Genomic DNA, 19,345 nt, shown 5'->3' on the forward strand with positions numbered 1-19,345 from the left:
TATCTAAATAGGGTTGAGTATTAGATATATATACATTTGACTTGCAAGCTGATAAAGGGTAAGCGATTAAAATATTGCGTATTTGTTTCATGGGTGGGTATTCATTGCAAATAGTAAATCGTTTATGCACTACAGTACTTACCAAAATATTCACTGACAATGGTGTAAGTGTAAAAAACATACATTAAATAACAATTTGGGCTTAATGATGGAGGTCAGTATATGAGCAAAACAATAATAATAATAATAACCATTATATTCTATTGAAGTATGTCCTGATTAAATCGGTGCCATTAACTATGCCTTTGTTACTGGAATGTAGTCGTTTTCATTTATATTGTATGCATGATGTTACTCTTGCTTTTCTTGTCCTTGCTTTTTGGATTTCACCAGCTCCCAAGTGACTTTTTGAACCCAGGGTCTTATAAACAAGCAATTTCCTGTATGTGTGCAGGCAGTTGTCTGGTCCACTGTGTGAATGTAAATAACCAGATACTCACAACTTTCAACAGTTTAACACTTGCAGAGAAAATACGTAACACTGTATGTGCCATACATTCATGCATAGTTTTTCAGCAGCAATGTTTTACTCCAATTAATATAACATGTCTTGGTTACAGCTAAAACCTAATAATATACATTTAAGTTAAAACATGAATAGCTTACCAAATCATGATGTTGTGCACATTGTCTTAGAGCATTACATGTATGTAAGAAGACACAGTATGGAATCACTAAGCTTTCAGATAGTGTAACTCTGATAAGGCACTTTACAGAATACATCTCTAACTCGTAACATGGAGTCTTTGGTCAGTTTCTACAGCTTCTGGGGTTGGGAGATCACTGCTCCGTACTGAGTCCAGCTCCAGTCCTGATCCTGGAGAGAGAACAAACACACTTAAACTGTACTACCAAACACAACCATCTCCATTTACCATCTACTGGACATTTTCATAAGTGAACCTGCTTGATCTAGTAAAGACTGAATGCAAATGTAAGGTTTTATATAGTCTTTTAAGTAAATCAAAAATAGTCAACAGAGAGTTAATTTAAGGATCTGTTTACATGCATGACCACACACTGTCTCACTCTTATATACCATACCATGACACTGTGCTCCATCTCCTGGGTGGCGTCTTGCAGCAGAGACGTTAGTTGACTCAGATAACGTTGATTCTCATCCAGTAACTGATTAACAGTTTCACTGAAAAGACAAAAGAGTGTATGAATATTTTTTTCCAAAGGATTACCACCTCTGACACAATAAATGTCAGAATTGTGCTCAAAACAGAAAAATAATGTTAATGTTCAAATACACATTCTACTAGTGTGCCAGAAAAAAAGATTTACCATGTCCAATACATAGTATGTCAAATGCAGTGTGCCAAAAATACCAGCATTTCCCTCTGCATCAGATCGCACTTTGCAGTATGCAAGCCAGGAGGCTTTTCTGGCTCTTCCAGCCCATAATCTTCTGCGCAGCAGATATACGAGCAGGATGGTCAAAGTGCAATATTATGACAAAGTAGTATGTCCCAATTGAATGCATTCTGCATGTAACAGTATGTACTTTGTAAGGGCAGTGGCAGCATGTAGTTAAATAAAAATAAATAATAATGTGATTCTGAATGCAGCGTTTAACTTTCAGGATTTTGCGGGTCGATATTATTGTTTCTTTCCCCATTTGCCAACACACAAAAATAAAACATTAACCGCTAACTGTTGAAACTGACATTCAGAGAACAGATCTTCAGCTCAAGTCTCAACAACTCTAAACACATGTTCTGCTTTGCACCCACTTTGCAATTTAACATGACACTTTTTGCAACACACTGTTAACGGTTTACTACCTAAGACACAGGAATCTGACATAAAGTCTTTCGTCGGCCATTTCAAAACACTGACGTTCAAAATGCCCACCCATTGATAAATTAGCCGATACAGGTGCCACATGTCCAAACACCTAATTGCTTGATCATCCACTTGTTTATTTATCAATATCATTTAAAATGTAACCACTATAAAAACACCACAGGTGTGTACCTTTTTACAACCACAATGGAAGCCAACGTTCAAGCAAGAGGAAGAGGTAGAGGGAGGGTGAGAGTGAGAGGAAGGGGTTGATATTGATGTGCGTGCTGTCTGGGGTTGAATACCACATTTAATGCGCCTCTTCCCTAAGTCTAGCCAGGGAAGTTGTTGCCTGTGATGTTGATGAGGTGCTGTGGCCAGACCCAGGTATGAGGTGAGACGCAGCCTAAGAACTTTTCTTTCCTCTGTTTTTCGTCAGTTTTATTTTCTGTTTAATGTATTCAACAGGACTACACAACTGTAATGTATACTGTAAGTGCTAAGCATTCTGTACCAAATTGTTGTAAAGAAAAATAAATAGGTTTGTTTCAAAATGGCCCTTCACCCAATGTCAGCTGGGATCAGCCACACAGCCCCCCCCCTCGCCAACCTGAACAGGATAAGCAATTAAAGATAAAGGATGGATGGACATGTGCACATGTATCTCTGCAGAATTCTCTCCATATAGAGAACTATAATTGAGAAAAAGCAGAGTGTAGACTGTTGGAAAACATCATTTAACATGATTAAGTGTGTGCCATTTAGTGCATAAGTTTGATTTTGAAAAGTGTTTATGTAGTTTTGAATGCAGTGATTAATTTGGCACGATATATACTTTTTTTTGCGCTTTGGGTGTCTGTTTTTTCCTAATTGTGTTAAGTGTTTTGAGAAAATGAGCCCTGTTTGCAAGAACGTGTGTTAGCAATGACAAAAAACTGTATTGTCCTCAAGTCATTGAATAGAGGAGAATATGAGTCCTGATTCTTCTACAAGCTACTAGACTTTGAGGTGCATGTGGTGACCCCTTGTGGCAGCTTTGTGATTTGAACCAAACCCAGCATCTGGTTTAAAAAGATCATTACACTTGTACTGCACTGTGTAGATTAAAACTCATCTTGTAAAATGCAGCTAATGATAGAAAAAACAACTTCATTATGTGTTGGTGTGTCTATTCCGATAACAGTGTTTTTCAGATACAACTGTGATATAAACGTGTGACTTGTTCAGATCTTACCTGTCAGTGGGTTGTTGCATCAATGACTGTGATGGAGTATTGTTCTGGGCCTAAACACACAACCACACCCTGTTTTAGCTACAGTTTAATTTGACATATATATATTTAATAATGTATTTCAGAGCTTCACGCTCCTCAAACATCATTGATAGCTGAGATTATTTTCTGTAGTGCCATTTGTTATATACTCACACAGGCAATCTTTAGGAGGTACCAGAACTCTTTCTGTCTCTTCATTTGCATCTGCATCACTGCAGCCTCTGCGGTTTTTATGTTCTCTACCGCCCTCTCCAACTTAGGGAACAAATCAACGATGCGTTGCTTACACACGAGAATTGTACTACAGGAAAAAGAAGAGAAAGATGAGGAAAACCACAAAAGACACGCACAGAACTGTTTAACAATATCTCAGTTAAACCAAACTGTGCATGGTTGTATATGTGTGTGGTTGTCTGTTTAGACTACTGGATAAATTACCTCAGGTGTGTGTACAAGTCTTTCAGCACTCTGTCCTGGTTCTGAACTGTTTGGAGTATCATCTTTACCATATCCGAGCTGTCACTGTAGCCATGTGGAGGGTCAGGACCTGTACGAACACACACTTCTATGATCATCCATGTTATATCATCTGACAAAGGCATGTAAACAAATACTCCATGCCATCTTGCTATTCTTTACGGCCAAACTGAGGAATTCATTAAACAATGGTGACCCTCGTGACACCAATTTATTTATTTGTTATACAGCTGAATTGTATCCATAGCAGAATCAGATTCCACTGTAATTGGCTATGAACAACAGAAAGTCGGAGCCCCTATAACTCTTGTCTATTCTTTTATATGTGTAATGATTTGTACTTACTTTTGCATTTAGCTTTCAGTTGCTTGTAGAGTTCAATAGCCTTTTCCTCACTGAAAAAAAGGCAAAGAGGGCGTTAATTTTGCATACCGTTATTTTCAAATGATAACTTCACATTTTCTTAAGCCTGTCTTAAAACAATAGTCAGATGTCCATGTGTTCATTGAAACAGTTTGTTCTTGCTGTAATCATTCCTCCTGTTCATACTGGCCATTAAATAATTATTTCATTACAGGCATCCAGAATGTTTCAGCAGTCTGACTTAATAAAATAAAGCGGATATCTTACAAAGTAATAGTTTTTAAGTCAGCAAATTCTTTGTATTTTGAATATGGGTACCTAACTATTGTTTTATAACAGACTGGATAAATATTAACTCCTTTAAGGAAAAATATTATAATGTAAATATAACAGATATACTCACAGCTGTTCCATTATATCCCCTTGTCTCCTCGCAAATGGACTCCTCTGCAACTCCACAATCTCCGAATGCAGAGCCACTATCTCTTCATCCAGGTACCCCACATCTGCAACCTACAGAAGATAGCACACCTTTAGCATACAGTGTTTTTAATTAACTGCAAGTAAGTTTACAACTGCTAATAAGTAAAAACGTTCCTACCTTTGCAAACCCATCAGCCTTCTCCTCATTTTCCTGCCAGGTCTTCAACATTTTTTCCGAAGCTTCAGAAAAACACAGAACAACCACAGATAGTTCACTAAAAGCCTCATTTAGTTACCTTCAATTATGTATCCCGGCAGGAGCTTAACATCCACTCACAGATGCCACTGTGTCTCTGCTTGGTGTACTGCTCAAGGTCATTCTGGATGCTGGTCTTAAAAAAAGCCAGTTTGGCTCGAAGCTGCTGTGACTGGGAGAACAGCAGGTTCTTGTACCGTGTTAAGTTGGTGTTGTAGCGCAGAAGGCTCAGCCTACACATACACAAACACAAGGTAGGTAGATGTTTCATTGTGTGGATGCATGCATGTGTGTGTGTGTGTGTGTGTGTGTGTGTGTGTGTGTGTGTGTGTGTGTGTGTGTGTGTGTGTGTGTGTGTGTGTGTGTTTGTGCACTTACATGGCAGCCCTCTGTCCCTGGTACAGACGAATGTAGTCCTCTTTCAGTCCACAGATGTAGCTGACTGCTTCACCCCACACCTTTCTCAGCGCAGACAGTGGGAGCTGCGTCTTAGTCTCCCTGACTGAGACAACACATAGACCACAGACAACAAATTCAAAGAAGTTGCTATTACTCTCAAAGTATTTGGATCTTGCAAGCGGACCAAAAACTCATTGTAAGCTGAGTAGAAACTGTAAGATTTATACATTTGAAATCCAACACACTGTTGAATAAAAAAAATTCACATCTACTTAACATTTTTCGTAGTAGTCTTTCATCATCTAATTATCTTACTTGCTAAAGATCTACCAATTTCTAGTGTCATTGGTTTTTATTGGTCCCTCATTTAAAAAATGTGTCAATACTAATACTAAGTATTGAGAAAATAATAACTTTACTAGAATTGTCATATACCTACATGAACTTTGACCTCTAAATGTAACCCACCTAAGCATTTTAACTGTGGGCAGTGGGCTATAAAGCGTCCAGGGAGCAACTTTGGGTTTAGCTACTCGCTCGAGGACACTTGTGAACATTTGAAGCCAGGATTAAACCGCCAACCTTGTGGTTGAAGGAAAACCGGCTACACCCACTGAGCTATAGCCACTCAAAAAAGTGAGAAGAGTGACTTTTATAACATAATTCTACAGCTCAGTATCCAGTTATATATCTCACCTATAAAGTTGACACTGTCTGGCAGAGGTCTGGCAGTCAGCGGTCCAGAGTACTTGGTCAGGCTCTTATCGAACAGGAAGACTATGGAGCTGTCCCAACCTCGCTGAAAGCAGAGAACCAATATCACTGTGAATTCTAAAGCATGTGTTAGTGGAGGTTTGCTCACTGGTCAAGTCTAGTTTATGCTGAGGTTTTGACTCAGACTAAACAAAACAGGCTAGAAGCAAGCAACCTTCATACACTCATTCATACAGTGTGCCAACATATTGTCAAACAATTTGTCACTTATTACATTATTTACAAAAGACCCTTTGGGAACTAAATATTAACTGAACAGCACTGTTGAAATATGTAAGAAAACAACTGCAAAAAAACTAATTCCAATTAGAAGTGTTATTCAGAACTTCACAAAATTTAAAAACAAAAACAATATTTCGAAAATATGAAGATAAAAAACAGCAGGTCCTCTGATGTACATGCCGCTGGGACTGTTTGACATTTTATATTTTTGTTTATGTGTGTGTCACATACCAATCCCTCTGGCAGACAGTGTGCGGGCGGTCTGCGTGGGTCGAGGGAAATCCCTGTCTCCAGCAGCAGCTCTTGACTCAGCGGGGAGATGTGGGTCTGAGTGTGTGTCTCCAGACGAAGCTGTAGGGAGTGTAAGCTCTCCTCAGCACCCAAAACCAAAGAGTGCAGCTGGGCTGACGTCATGTCCAACACATGAATCACCTGGGGAAAGAAAGGCACAAAGCCAGGCAGTTTGCTTTACGTGTTTTCCTCAACTGGGAAATATAAAACCATAGATGCAATCTATGAAATCTGGTTTAAGTGAGTCTTAATAAAGACAAGGTTCATAGTATTTACCTTCATGCTGAGAATATTCTGCAGAGCTGTGTAGCAGTGTGGCTTGTTTGTGTCAGGATCCAGCCCTCCACCACGCGTTGCAGCATCCCACAATAACAACATCTGCAGAAGGGACTCGATTGGTTCCAGCAATGGCCTGTGAACACACACACATACACGCACACACAGGTTAGATGCAAGTTAGATAGAGGGATGATTGACAGGTAGGTTTTTTTTGTCTCTACCGGCTGATATTGTTGGGATAAGGGAGATGTGTGGAGAATCGGACTTCTCCATTCATGTCCTCTACTGCCATGATGTCTTTGGGAGCTTTGTTCTTCACTTTACTTGTCCTAAAAAATAAGACAAACGTGCAATAACAGAGAACTGAAAATAGAGCCAACAGAATAAAAATTACACCCATTAAATGTTCTAAACCTTCAGAAGAATGTTTGCGTACATGGTTGTTACTCTGTCTCCAGTTTAAACGTACAAATATTTTGCCGATTATTAAAAATATTTTGGTCATAATCCCATCAATAACAAGTGAATTTCATACCAATGTCCTGTATATTCCTGCTTTACGGTCTACACTGTTCAATATAAAAGTCGATTAAACCTTGTTTATTATCTTTATATAATATGTTAACACTATAGCGAAACATTTTGCCGTGATTTATATTCACTGCGACAGTCATAAAATAATTCAGGATTATTAGATTTTCTAATTATTTATGTATATTTGTTGAAATATGTGAAATTATGTTAAATCCCATAATTTGTGTTTTAATGTCATCTGTATGCCCAGGTTCTCTCAAAAAAAGATCATAAATGCATTGCTGCTATGTTGACTCACCACTGTACAGGCTGCATGTGGTGTAAAAAGGGGCGAAAACCACAAATGCATTCAAAGATCACTGTCCCAAAGCTCCAGTAGTCCACAGTTACAGTGTAGGGTTTACTCTCAAACAGCTCTGGAGCCTGGCACACATAAAGATTTATATAACAGGGCTTGATCATTGACATCTTTTGAAAAAACAACAGCATTGCTTTCAGAGCAATGCAATACTGATGCAACACTTACCAGATACTGGAGAGTTCCAACAAAGGATGTACAGAGACTGCCCTGATCGAGATCTTTTGCATAACCCAGATCTATTATTTTATGCACAAGCTGGAGGAAAACACAGTTCATAATGAGAGCAAGGCACAGAAAACCATATAATATATTCAATTGAAAATGACACAGGCTGCATGCATGTTAAAAAGGAAATTAATTCACCTTCCCACCAATCTCCTGCAGAACTATGTTCTCTGGCTTTAGGTCTCTGTGAATTATCTTATTTTCATGGAGATATTGGATACCGGAGCCTGTGTTTGAAAAACAAAATCACTCAATATACATTTATGCATCACCATGCGATAACAATGACTTTTGTCAAAGTAAAAGCTGAGGAAAACATTACCAATGTCACTGAGCAGCGAGAGAATTTCACTCTCCTTTAGTCCACAACAATTTTCTGGTTTGTTCAAAACCTAGATAATGATGTATAGAAGTTAACAGTGCAATGTTTGAAAAGAAAACAAATTGTATGGGGTCTTAATAAAATACCCACTTGGTACCTTGCGTAGGTCTCCTCTTGAGCAGTACTCCATGGCTAACAGGGGTAAGTCATTTAAAGCAATGGAGCTCAACTCCTCTGGAACTTCTCTGGCCTGAACAACGTTCACATGATTCAGCCTAAAACAGAGAGATGGACAAACATTCAGCGCTGATTTGACAAGAAGAAATTTTCCAGTGGAGTTTGTTCATAGGCTGCTTTTTGAACCTAAGCGGAGGATTTACACTCACTTCTTCATGATCTGAATCTCTCTGCCCCAGCGGTCTTTGTTCTTGGAGTTCAGCTCCAGGCGACAAAGTTTCAATGCAATTTTCTCTCCCAACTCCTGCTCCAAACACAGACAGGAAATAAAACCAAGCCAAAAAAGACATCTGGGTCTGGGGTTTATGTTCTCCTTAGTATACAGATGGCAGAACTTACAAGGTGCTGGTACAGGTAGACGTGCCCAAAGCCTCCCGTCCCAAGTTTCTCCTTCATCTCCCAGGAGCCACACAGCTGGCTCTGTTTGAGTGCAGTTCGCTCCATAGTGTGAGGGGTCCTGGAGCCGCTGGGCAACGGAGACCTCAGCTAAAAAAAAAAAAAAAAAGAGGGGAAAAATACAGAATCTGTCACTGTCCAGAAACATTATAAGATAAGATAAGATAAGATAAGATAATCCTTTATTAGTCCCGCAGCGGGGAAATTTACAGGATTACAGCAGCATAGATATAGTGCAAAACAAGAGACATAGTAAAAGAAAATCAAGATGAAATAAATGAAATAAAAACAAGTATTATAAAGAAGCAATAAAAAACAGTAAAAAAAATCCACAATAACTGAAAATATTATATGTACAGACAGAAGTACATTGTAGATCCTTATCAAGGCTTCTGTTCTTAAAGCTATTTCATTTATGCATTTACACATCTGCCTCCATGCATCTGCAGGGGGAAGTGTTACTGAACAATTTTAATGGTTTTTACTACTTATTATTATGTATTATAATAGATTTTTTTATCATTAGAAAATATCATTAATGTTAGTAAACCATGTCCCAATCTATTTAACATGTTAAGAGGTTAGCCACATAGTGAACCATTCTTAATGTTCATTTTGACTCTATTTTGTAGCTGCTTTTTGTGTTATTGTGTTTGTAGAGCGTCATACAGTAGCCTTAGCTGTCCCCAAGAGCCTTCTGTTGTTATTGGATAGCCAATGTGACGATGTTAGGTTCAGGGAAGTCAAACAACTCGAAGACAGGTTGACTATGTTGAACAAATGGTATACCTATGACAACATCTCCCTCTACAAACCTGACACACGTACCTGTCCAGGAGGTTCAGAGTCGACAGATAACTGTTAGCCTACTTTGGGATGTCAGATCATTGTTGCTTCAAAGTGAGCTAACCGTGTAGTTTACGGCTCGTTTTCTTATTTAGTGTTTCAGCAAGGAGGTTGAGCCGGCGAAATTGTACTTCTAACGTTTACAGTCCATCAAACACGGCTTTAAAGTGTAAGTTTGTACAGTGTTTTGCTGTGGTTTTGAGTAGAAAAGCTGCTCGTTATCTGCGCAAAGTGAAAGTGTGGACTGACAGGGAGACGTTGCTTCTGCGCATGCGTGTCTGGTTTAAGTCCAGGGCGCACATGAGCCTTTCTGTTTTTCTAAAACGTGGTTCCCTTTGATCGGGGATTTCCTATCACTTCCGAACCCGAACTAGCTGCCAAAGTGTAAACTGATGGATTTTAAATCAACAGGGTTGCTAAACAAGCCAATACATTTATTTATTTTTTTATTTTTTACCATGAAAGCAACCGTGTCTAAGAATAAACTAAGAATGAATATTCCCAAAATTATGACAAGGTCTTAATTTGTCCACTAGATGGTGCCATATTCACAGCTTTAGCATGATATGAAGGTCATAACAGTATAGTAGTAGTTAGTAAATTTATTTAACCCTCCTGTCGTGTTCGTTTCTCCCCGGTCTGTTTTAACTGCTCTTACATGAACACAAAAACCATTAATCATCACCAAATTGTATTTAACACCTTCTTAAGCTGTAAACAATGTCTCATACTAGTGGTTTACATGACTAACTGCTGTGAATATACAAAGAATAGACACTGAAAATGTATCACTAAATTACCATTTATTGTAAAAAATCTAAATCAAAATCAAAACAGAGACCAGATCCACAGAACATCAGAACATCAACATGAATAGTTGTGTGTGTGTGTGTGTGTGTGTGTGTGTGTGTGTGTGTGTGTGTGTGTGTGTGTGTGTGTGTGTGTGCGCGTGTGTGTTCATGCACAGGAGTGGCATTGTACAATTAGGTAAAAATTAGGTCCAGAGCCTCTCTGACAGAAATTCGCCTCATCAATCGCCTACTCATTGTGTTCACAGAGTAAAATGAGAGCAAGGCACAAATAAAGGTTTATATAGGGGGAAAGTGAGAAGATATGAAACATTGTTTAGTCTGGAAGGTGTGGTTCTTGTGGGGGGATGGACACATAAGCGCGGGATAGAGATAGGATCCCATAACAAACACCTGATTTTTTTGTTTGAAATGTGTACAACTTTATATATGGGGCTGTGAACAGGTGTTTACATAGGTGTGTGTGTGTGTGTGTGTGTGTGTGTGTGTGTGTGTGTGTGTGTGTGTGTGTGTGTGTGTGTGTGTGTGTGTGTGTGTGTGTGTGTATGGGGGGGGGGGGGACATAATCTAGTGTTTCCCATTAATTTCCTATGGCGGTCACTTTTGACCGGGAACACCATGGGTGTTACAAAGTTGACTAAACCACTCAAAATTCAATGAAAGTGGTGATCCACAATTTTATATGTTCAAATGCCTAGTGTGGAGGATATCATAAGGCCTTGAGGCAATCAGATGTAAAACACAATATTTATGATTGATTAAAGTTGTAAATCAGGAGGGTTAAAAAGATGCTCACATTATGATCAAGACCTAATTTTTAAGAGACCCCATGCACACGCAAATACACACTTACAGTATAAGCATAAACAAACACACAAATTCAAAGCAAACACATTAACCATACACCTTGGATATTAGTTCCATATTAAAAGACAACAATTCAGCTACAAGTGGCATTTAAAAGGCACTATGATGAGTATAATGGTTTTATTTTTATCTTCAAAAGCACAGTATCTATGTAAAAACTATTTTCCAAGCTCAATTTAAACATGCACATGTACACACACACATGTACAATTAAATATCCTATTGTAGTGGACTTCTCATGTGGGGGGTTAAAGGTGAGGTGAGTTCACAGTAATGGGGTTGATAGTGTGTGTATTAAACGGCAACAGAGGTGTGCAGCCAAACAGACTTTGCTGACTTTGTCATCCCTGCACTCCTACACTATGACCTTATATTATAAATAGATAAGTAATGTACAATGCAACCTCTTTCTCCTGGTAAAGGAGGAACGTCCCACCTCATCAGTTGTGTAGTTCACTGTGGTCACAGTTAGAGGGCTTTAGTGTGAAGGGGAGTTATGGGTAAACAAATATAACATAATCAAGTGCAAAAATATAAACAATATCAATTGTTTATTTATGATTTTATGTATTATAAAAAGGGTCAGAGCAGACTCTATCTGCTGAGGAGACTGAGGTCCTTTGGAGTGCAGGGAGCACTCCTGAGGACCTTTTTCAACTCTGTGGTGGCATCAGCCATTTTTTATGCAGTGGTCTGCTGGAGCAGCAGCATCTCAGCAGCCAACAAGAAGAGACTCAACAAGCTTGTCAGGAAGGCCAGCAGTGTGCTGGGGTGTCCACTGGATACGGTGGAGGTGGTGGGAGACAGGAGGATGATGGCCAAGCTATCATCCCTGATGAACAACACCTCTCACCCCATGCGGGACACTCTGGCAGCTCTGTGCAGCTCCTTCAGCCACCGGCTGCTTCACCCCCGGTGTGTGAAGGAGAGGTACCGCAGGTCCTTCCTTCCTGCTGCTGTCAGGCTGCACAACCAACTCTGCTCCCAGCAGACCACATGACACATGACAATAAAAACATGACAATAAAAACCTGTGTAATACATTACACTGTGCAATAATAGTTAAAATAGTTTTTTCTGTCTGTAAATATAATATTTCAGTTATTGTTGTTTTTCTACTGTTTCTTATTGCTTATTTATAATACTTGTTTTTTTTATTTTCATTTTTTATTTTTATCTTGTCTTTCTTCTACTATGTCTCTTGTGTGCACTTTACTCTATGCTGCTGTAAGCCTGCAAATAAGATAAGATAAGATAAGATAAGATAATCCTTTATTAGTCCCGCAGTGGGGAAATTTGCAAATAAAGGATTATCTTATCTTATCTTATCTTATTTGCAGGCTTACAGCAAATTTCCCCGTTGCGGGACTAATAAAGGATTATCTTATTTTATCTTATCTTATGTAAGGTAATTTCCAGAGGTTTTGAGAGATCATAATTTCTCAAGCTCTTAAGCAAGAGATGAGCTCACCCTAGACTATGAAAAATGTGCAATTAGTCAGGGATGTGACAACATCGCCGATTGAGGGCTGTCGCGAAGAGGAGCAGTGCTGCCATTGGTAACAATAGAACATAATTCTTTGCAACTGTCTGTACTTTTTGTTGTGTTTGTTCCCCTCGAGTTTGTGAGGCAAGACAGATTTCAGACAGTTATTTGTTTAGCAAGTGTTCAACCATTTGTTATATTTATCTTATTAGATATTCATTGTATTTGATATCATCTCACTTTCTCCATAAGTTGCACAAATATCAGATCTGTTTGTTGTCTGTGTAGTTTATTAGGATCTGCAGGTGAATTCATATGTTCATATCCAGCAAAATACTTTGTGAAAATTAAACAAGTAAAAATATGCGTTCACACCAGCTCCAATAGTTGGTTCTTGAAACTGTTTAGCCTCACAATGTTCCAGTTGTATTAAACAGAATTCAACTCTTTCTCAGTACAGGGGAAAGAGGAAGCAGACAGGTATCGTGGTTGAAGAGATAATCTGAAAACACATGTGATCTAAGACTGTCAGTGTCAGATGATGTCAGTGTCAGATGATGAAAGCGTGAATAGTTTGGAGGATGAAACTCAATGGTTTTCTTCCTGTTTACCGGTGTTGGCTGTCAGGGTTTTGGTCGGAGATGTTTGCTTGGTACAAGTTCAAATGAAAATCAGAGAAAAAGAAGATAATAAGAAGTGACTTCCCTTCTTAAGTTTAAAAAAGTGCTCTGACAGAAAATGAGGCAACCACAATTTGATCAAGATACTGGGCAAAAAAGAAGATAATAAGAAGTGACTTCCCTTCTTAAGTTTAAAAAAGTGCTCTGACAGAAGATGAGGCAACCACAATTTGATCAAGATACTGGGCAAAAAAGAAGATAATAAGAAGTGACTTCCCTTCTTAAGTTTAAAAAAGTGCTCTGACAGAAGATGAGGCAACCACAATTTGATCAAGATACTGGGCGGTTCTGTGAAGTCAAAAAGTAAGTGTAAGTAAGTGTTTCTGTGTGACCAACACTGTCTATATATAAATAATATCCTGTGTTACTGTGCAGAATGCAACCCTAATGTTATAAGGGAAATAACACAGCATTAAACAAACTTTCATGGCTCAAAGCTTTCATTCTATGTGTTTTGTTATAGAAAGGGATATTGTGAACAGTATAAAACAGGACACATCATCTGTTCACAGATAACTTATGCTTGAATCCTGTAACAAAGGCACCTGATACAGTAACACAAACACCTCTTACACCTCCAGTGCAACTGTAGAGATTGAAAAAAAATCTAGAAAAGATAGATTAGAGCAAGTTAAGGGGATAGCATGAACTCAAAGAGGTGAGTCTTCAGCCTTGAGCAGCCTGTGTGGGTGTGACTGGTGTCCAGACTGGGCCAGGGGAGGCAGAAAACTCAAAATCACTCCAGGTTGCAGCTTGCCTCAACCACAAACATCCTGGGTTTTACTGGGTTGGGTAATTTCTGTGTTACATAGTTCTTCTTTTGGTAAAACACCTGTGGGAAGCTTAAAGTACACATTTATCAGTGAAGGCTACTGTAGAAAATAAATAAATAGTTAATTATTCAATTGTTCCACGCTTGCCGACTTCCCACATGTTGTACATACTCATCGCATCCTTCAAAGTTCTCCGGTCCACAAGGCCCTGCACAAAGGTGTCATGTCCTTCTATTGTCACCATCAAAGAAGAGGAAATGTGAGTAACACCAACGTCAGAGAAATTGATGAGGTAACATTTAAAGTATGGGGGGAGTTTTCTCTAGAAATCCCCATGCAAAACCATAAAGAATGGCCACTCTTTTAGAGGAAGCTGTGGTACATGATTAGTATAAGATGTGCAAAGTATAAAATACATCTGATCTGTCATCCAAACCATTTTTAAGTAAAGAAGGTGGCTGCGTGCAATATGTGCAGTATGTGTCATTTCTGGTTGTGATGTGCTTCAGTACACATTGCTTTGTCCGTTTATGCTGAAAACAGTGTATGCTATTTTGATTGGGACCGGAATTAAGGAAAATGAACATCTACTTAATAGATGATGAATGATGATGAATCCCTGAGCTTCATTGAGATGTTTGAAAATGTGACTAACTGCAGTGGTTCTTCCACCATAAATGCAACAGATGCAATATCTCAACCCATTGATCTTAATATTGTTTGAATCAATAGTATCAATAGCAAAGCTTTCCTTTACTATAATGATGCAGCCATAAAAATGGCACATCAATTCAGTCAATATGTGTTTCAATGGGGCATTCGACCAAGCAAATACAGAATACATATGTAACGTTGCCATATAGTGGCAGTTTATTGAGAGGTAATGAGGAATCAAGGAATATAATACCAGTTTGTGCTGATACCATCAAGACCACTTGAGTTAGCTTACACTTTAGAGTAAAACAGACTTCAGATATACATTAACGCAACATGTTATGCCTTTAACAAAGTAGTGCTTTTTATTCTAGGCAAGTTATATTAATGGAAAAACGATTAGAATTCAATTTAGTTTATAGGTATGAAACTCACAGCAGGTGTCGTTGCATACATGACCAATTTTGGATATGTTATTTTTTGTATATTACAGTCTAACTGTGGTTTTAGATGGAAGAGGGGTGGGGGGGGGGGGAGTGTGTGTCATAGGAAATGAGAAATACTTTTGGTCAAGACTGCTGATCAGCGGTTGAGCCCGAGTGATGTTTTCATATATTCTTCTAAACCACTCCCATTTGTGGTCTGTGTGTTTTTATATAGGAGGTAACACAGGGAAGATCAGCACTGCAGCACCAGAGCAACTAACAGCGTGAGTCCGGGTCCTGCCACAACACAGGTGAATAACGGAAAATACAGAAAGGAGATCACCTCAGCTGGAAGAAATAACAAAGAACTTCATTAGAATTAGCACGTCTGGACACAAAGGTAAACTTTAACGAAACATTCTGAACTGTGACATTCAGCAAAATATAAGAAGTTGTGTTACTTTACTGTCTGAATGATAAGTCAATTCAAGTTTTATTTATATAGCCCAATATCATAACTCACAATTTGTATTTGATATTGTTATTGGACCTGGAAAGAGGACACATGAAACCCAACTATATAGTGGAGATAAAAGTGTTTGGTGACAGAAATCTTGCAAAGTTAAGTTTAACCATACAACCATTTTGTCGTTATCAAATTGATACTGTATCTTAGAATTATCTAGTGATTAAATGTTTGAACTGTACGCATTGCAAAACTACTGTGATGTAATGGAGTGCACATGCATGCAGTAATCAACTAAATTGATAATACACACACTGTACAGATAGAGGCTGTGTTTACAGTACAGAGTGCACACAATGAGCATGCTCTATCTGTTGCTCTCGCATTAAAACCTTTCCAGGACCGTTTTTTTTAAATGACCACATGCAATCAACAAAAACGCTGTGAACAGCTGATGGGCACACTTAAACCCAGACAAAGACAGCACGTGTATGTTCAATAGTCACTAGTTTCTGTCCTGTCATGTGCTTTAAGATTAACCCCAAATAAGGGCACAGAAGCTTTAAAGCCAGTCTTCCAGTTTTGTTTGGTTCCCTTTCTGTAATTTTGTTTCTTTTTTCTGTCTAGCTTCATACAAAAATATCCTCAATAAGGAGAACTGAAGCCAGAACTGGAGATGAACCTGTTAGTCATTATTGCTGTCTTTGCAGCATTCAGCGTTGATGTGGTAAGCATTAATAAAAAGGAAGTGACTTAAAGTTTAATGGACATACTGGCGAGGTCAGGGTGTCTTATAGGAATGTCTAAATTGAGTTTGTCTGTTCTTCTTTCAGACTTTTTCACAAAGATGGTCTAAAAAGACTAACAGCGGTAAGCCATCTGTCGCGGCAACACTAACTATACTGCATTTGTTGCATCTGGTGAGAGACATTAAATTTCTCTTTTTGCAATCTGATCCTCAGAGAGGTGCCTGTCTGAGGATGGGAGCAGTTACAGGGGATCTGTTTCTGAGTCGGCGTCCGGAGCCATTTGTCTCAAGTGGAACAGGTTCCCCACCCCATCAGGAGGTTCAAGGGGACTTGGCAACCACAATTACTGCAGGTATACTTTAAGTTACCAATCTGGGGCCTAAACATTTTTCGGCGAAGTATCATGTGATTAATATTATTTCACTTGAATGCCAGGAATCCTAACCAAAGCTTGATGCCGTGGTGTCGTGTCCGAAGAGGACCTAGGACTGTGAGAGAATTCTGCAACATTCCCACATGTAAGGTTTGAATCGGGCTTTCTAAAATCATTGAAGAATATATGATTGATTTGGATCTTTCCATTAATGTCTGTTTCCTGCTCCCATACAGGCTCTAAACCGACAACAAAACCTCCACCAGCTGTGGATACAGGTAAGATGTGTTCTCGAAATACACTATTTTCAAGTTTGTCAACTTGTGTTTTCTTCATCATCATTCACTGACCCGTCCTGTTTTCCCCCTCAGAGCTGACATGTGGTGAGAGGTCTGAGCAGAGGATGCATAAAATTGTGGGTGGTTCTTTCACACCTATAGAGTCGCACCCATGGGTCGCCGCTCTCTTTCATCAGCGCAGCGGTTTCTTATGTGGTGGCTCTCTCATCGCACCATGCTGGGTTCTCACAGCTGCACACTGCTTCTCTGATGGGTGAGACAAAACACTCACTCAGGAAATACAATGTACTCTTGCTTCTCTATGCAATACTTATGTATATATGTAGGCCTATGTAGTAGTTTACACTGTTGTGTTTGTTTTTTGTTCAGTGAGCAGACTAAAATCAAGCATCTCTCTGTGCACCTGGGGAAGACTGCCATCAATGTGACTGATGCTGACAAGGAGCAGCACTTCACTGTGGAAAAACTGATCATCCACCAACAATACAATGACGTCAACTATGACAATGACATAGGTGCGCTGACTTGTACTGTGTGTATGTGAGAAAGATAAAGAGCTGTACGGGTGCTTTATGTGCAGGATTCATAGCTATGTTTGTCTTTGATTTTCAGCACTGTTGAAGATCAAAAGTATAAATGGCAGATGTGCGGTGAGGTCAGCGTCTGTACGGACAGTGTGTCTTCCTCCAGCTCACACTCGGCTTCCTGCAGGATTTCAGTGCAGCATCGCAGGATTCGGGATGGAAAGATCCAGTATGTACTGCAGAACCTTCTAACCCACAGATTCATGACTGATCTCTCAGCCATTTCACTGATTCTTAATGACACTGTGTTGTCTGCAGAGATGGGGCATTACTCACAGTTACTGAAGCAGGCCGAGGTGAAACTGATCCCCCAGACTGACTGTAAACGTAAATCGTACTATGGAGATCTCATCACTGAGAACATGTTCTGTGCTGGGAGCCCTGACTGGAGCACTGATGCCTGCAAGGTGAGCAAAGTGTATGAATTAATGTTTTTAGCTTTGAATGTCAGCGCAAAAACAGAAGTGCTTAAAAAACAGAACGTATGCAACATGTTTCAAATTTCAGCAGCATTAAAGGAGCTCTGAGGAGCACTCTGTCCTCTTCATAATGTTATTGATTATATCCTCGTCTGCCCTCAGGGTGGGTTTATTTATGCTCTGAGTTTGTAATCTTTTCACTTTTTTTTTTGCTTTTTCTGAATATCTTTTTACATTTTATTTTTACCGTTTTATTTATTATAATGGAATCATTTATGTGAAATTATTGCTGATGTTGAGACAGAATTGTATTACAAATTATTGTTACTTTATTATACATCAGAATTTATTTAACAAGTGGCTAATCCTGTCTGAAGGAATGTCCTGGAAACCAATAATTACTTTTATTTAAGGGTTCAATAGAGGAATTTACTATCATTGTCTAAATGCCAGCTCTGCCTAAAATAATACTTTGATATTAATCATACAATTTATCACATTTAAATATATTATGGTGTACTAGTGGCTCAATGGGCCAAAAAGACACACTCATTTGTTCACAATATTGTGGCTTCCAATCTCAATTATTTGATTTGTTTACAGACAGTCAGTATCAATAAGAGCCTTTATAACAACATACTATATGATTGTATCTACTCATGTTATGAGCCTGACCGACTGTTGCATCCTCCTCTCACAGGGTGACTCTGGTGGTCCGCTGGTGTGTGAAGCATCAGGTCGGACGTTCCTGTTTGGGGTGGTGAGCTGGGGTGAGGGTTGTGCCCTTAAGAACAAACCAGGGGTTTACACACAAGTCACCAACTACAACAGGTGGATCGCAATCAAAACAAGGCTCCCTGAATACACCAAAGGACTCATTTATCCCACAAAATGATGCCACGGCAGGAAGTTTATCTCTTAAAGGAAAATTTAGCAGCAGTTTTGTAGCTTTGCTGTAGCATTGTAGCATTGCTGTTTTGCACAGTGACGATTTAATGTAACATTTCTAACCAAAAGTTTTTTGTATTTTGTACATATTTAACTGTATATGGTGTTTAATACTTTTGTATATGGACTTTTAAAATTAAGAGAAGGAATTTTTTTAAGCTATTTAAAATAAGTATTTTTATCTAATTTAATGTAATAACCATTTCATTTTGTAAAAGGCTGGCCCTGCTGTTGTGCATTTGTTTTATAATAAATAAAATATTTCTATTACATATTCATCATGT

At 38.8% G+C, this 19,345-nt stretch overlaps 2 protein-coding genes across 3 annotated transcripts; one reads left to right on the plus strand and one right to left on the minus strand.

The window, feature by feature from the left end:
- Positions 1-506: 506 nt before the first annotated feature.
- Positions 507-9,792, minus strand: LOC129092009 (inhibitor of nuclear factor kappa-B kinase subunit alpha-like). Of its 2 annotated transcripts, XM_054599752.1 has the most exons (22): positions 9,512-9,792; positions 8,627-8,773; positions 8,437-8,531; positions 8,208-8,325; positions 8,051-8,120; positions 7,867-7,955; positions 7,669-7,758; positions 7,441-7,565; positions 6,830-6,937; positions 6,606-6,741; positions 6,270-6,470; positions 5,739-5,841; positions 5,022-5,145; positions 4,725-4,876; positions 4,566-4,627; positions 4,368-4,477; positions 3,947-3,996; positions 3,563-3,671; positions 3,278-3,425; positions 3,086-3,135; positions 1,105-1,204; positions 507-877 (listed from the first exon to the last, which is right to left on the minus strand). In XM_054599752.1, the coding sequence occupies exons 2-22, from the start codon at positions 8,729-8,731 to the stop codon at positions 818-820; spliced, it is 2,205 nt and encodes a 734-aa protein (XP_054455727.1). In that variant the 5' UTR covers positions 8,732-8,773; positions 9,512-9,792; the 3' UTR covers positions 507-817. The 2 variants fall into 2 exon arrangements, with proteins under 2 accessions (XP_054455727.1, XP_054455728.1); XM_054599753.1 differs by lacking the exon at positions 6,830-6,937.
- A 3,853-nt stretch (positions 9,793-13,645) lies between these two features.
- Positions 13,646-19,321, plus strand: plaua (plasminogen activator, urokinase a). Its single transcript, XM_054600521.1, has 12 exons — positions 13,646-13,674; positions 15,459-15,623; positions 16,317-16,416; positions 16,523-16,559; positions 16,652-16,790; positions 16,874-16,956; positions 17,048-17,089; positions 17,183-17,363; positions 17,480-17,625; positions 17,723-17,863; positions 17,953-18,101; positions 18,814-19,321. The coding sequence occupies exons 3-12, from the start codon at positions 16,366-16,368 to the stop codon at positions 19,006-19,008; spliced, it is 1,164 nt and encodes a 387-aa protein (XP_054456496.1). The 5' UTR covers positions 13,646-13,674; positions 15,459-15,623; positions 16,317-16,365; the 3' UTR covers positions 19,009-19,321.
- The last annotated feature ends 24 nt before the right edge of the window (positions 19,322-19,345 follow it).

The sequence above is a fragment of the Anoplopoma fimbria genome, chromosome 6 (genome assembly GCF_027596085.1).
Source record: "Anoplopoma fimbria isolate UVic2021 breed Golden Eagle Sablefish chromosome 6, Afim_UVic_2022, whole genome shotgun sequence".
NCBI lineage: Eukaryota > Metazoa > Chordata > Actinopteri > Perciformes > Anoplopomatidae > Anoplopoma > Anoplopoma fimbria.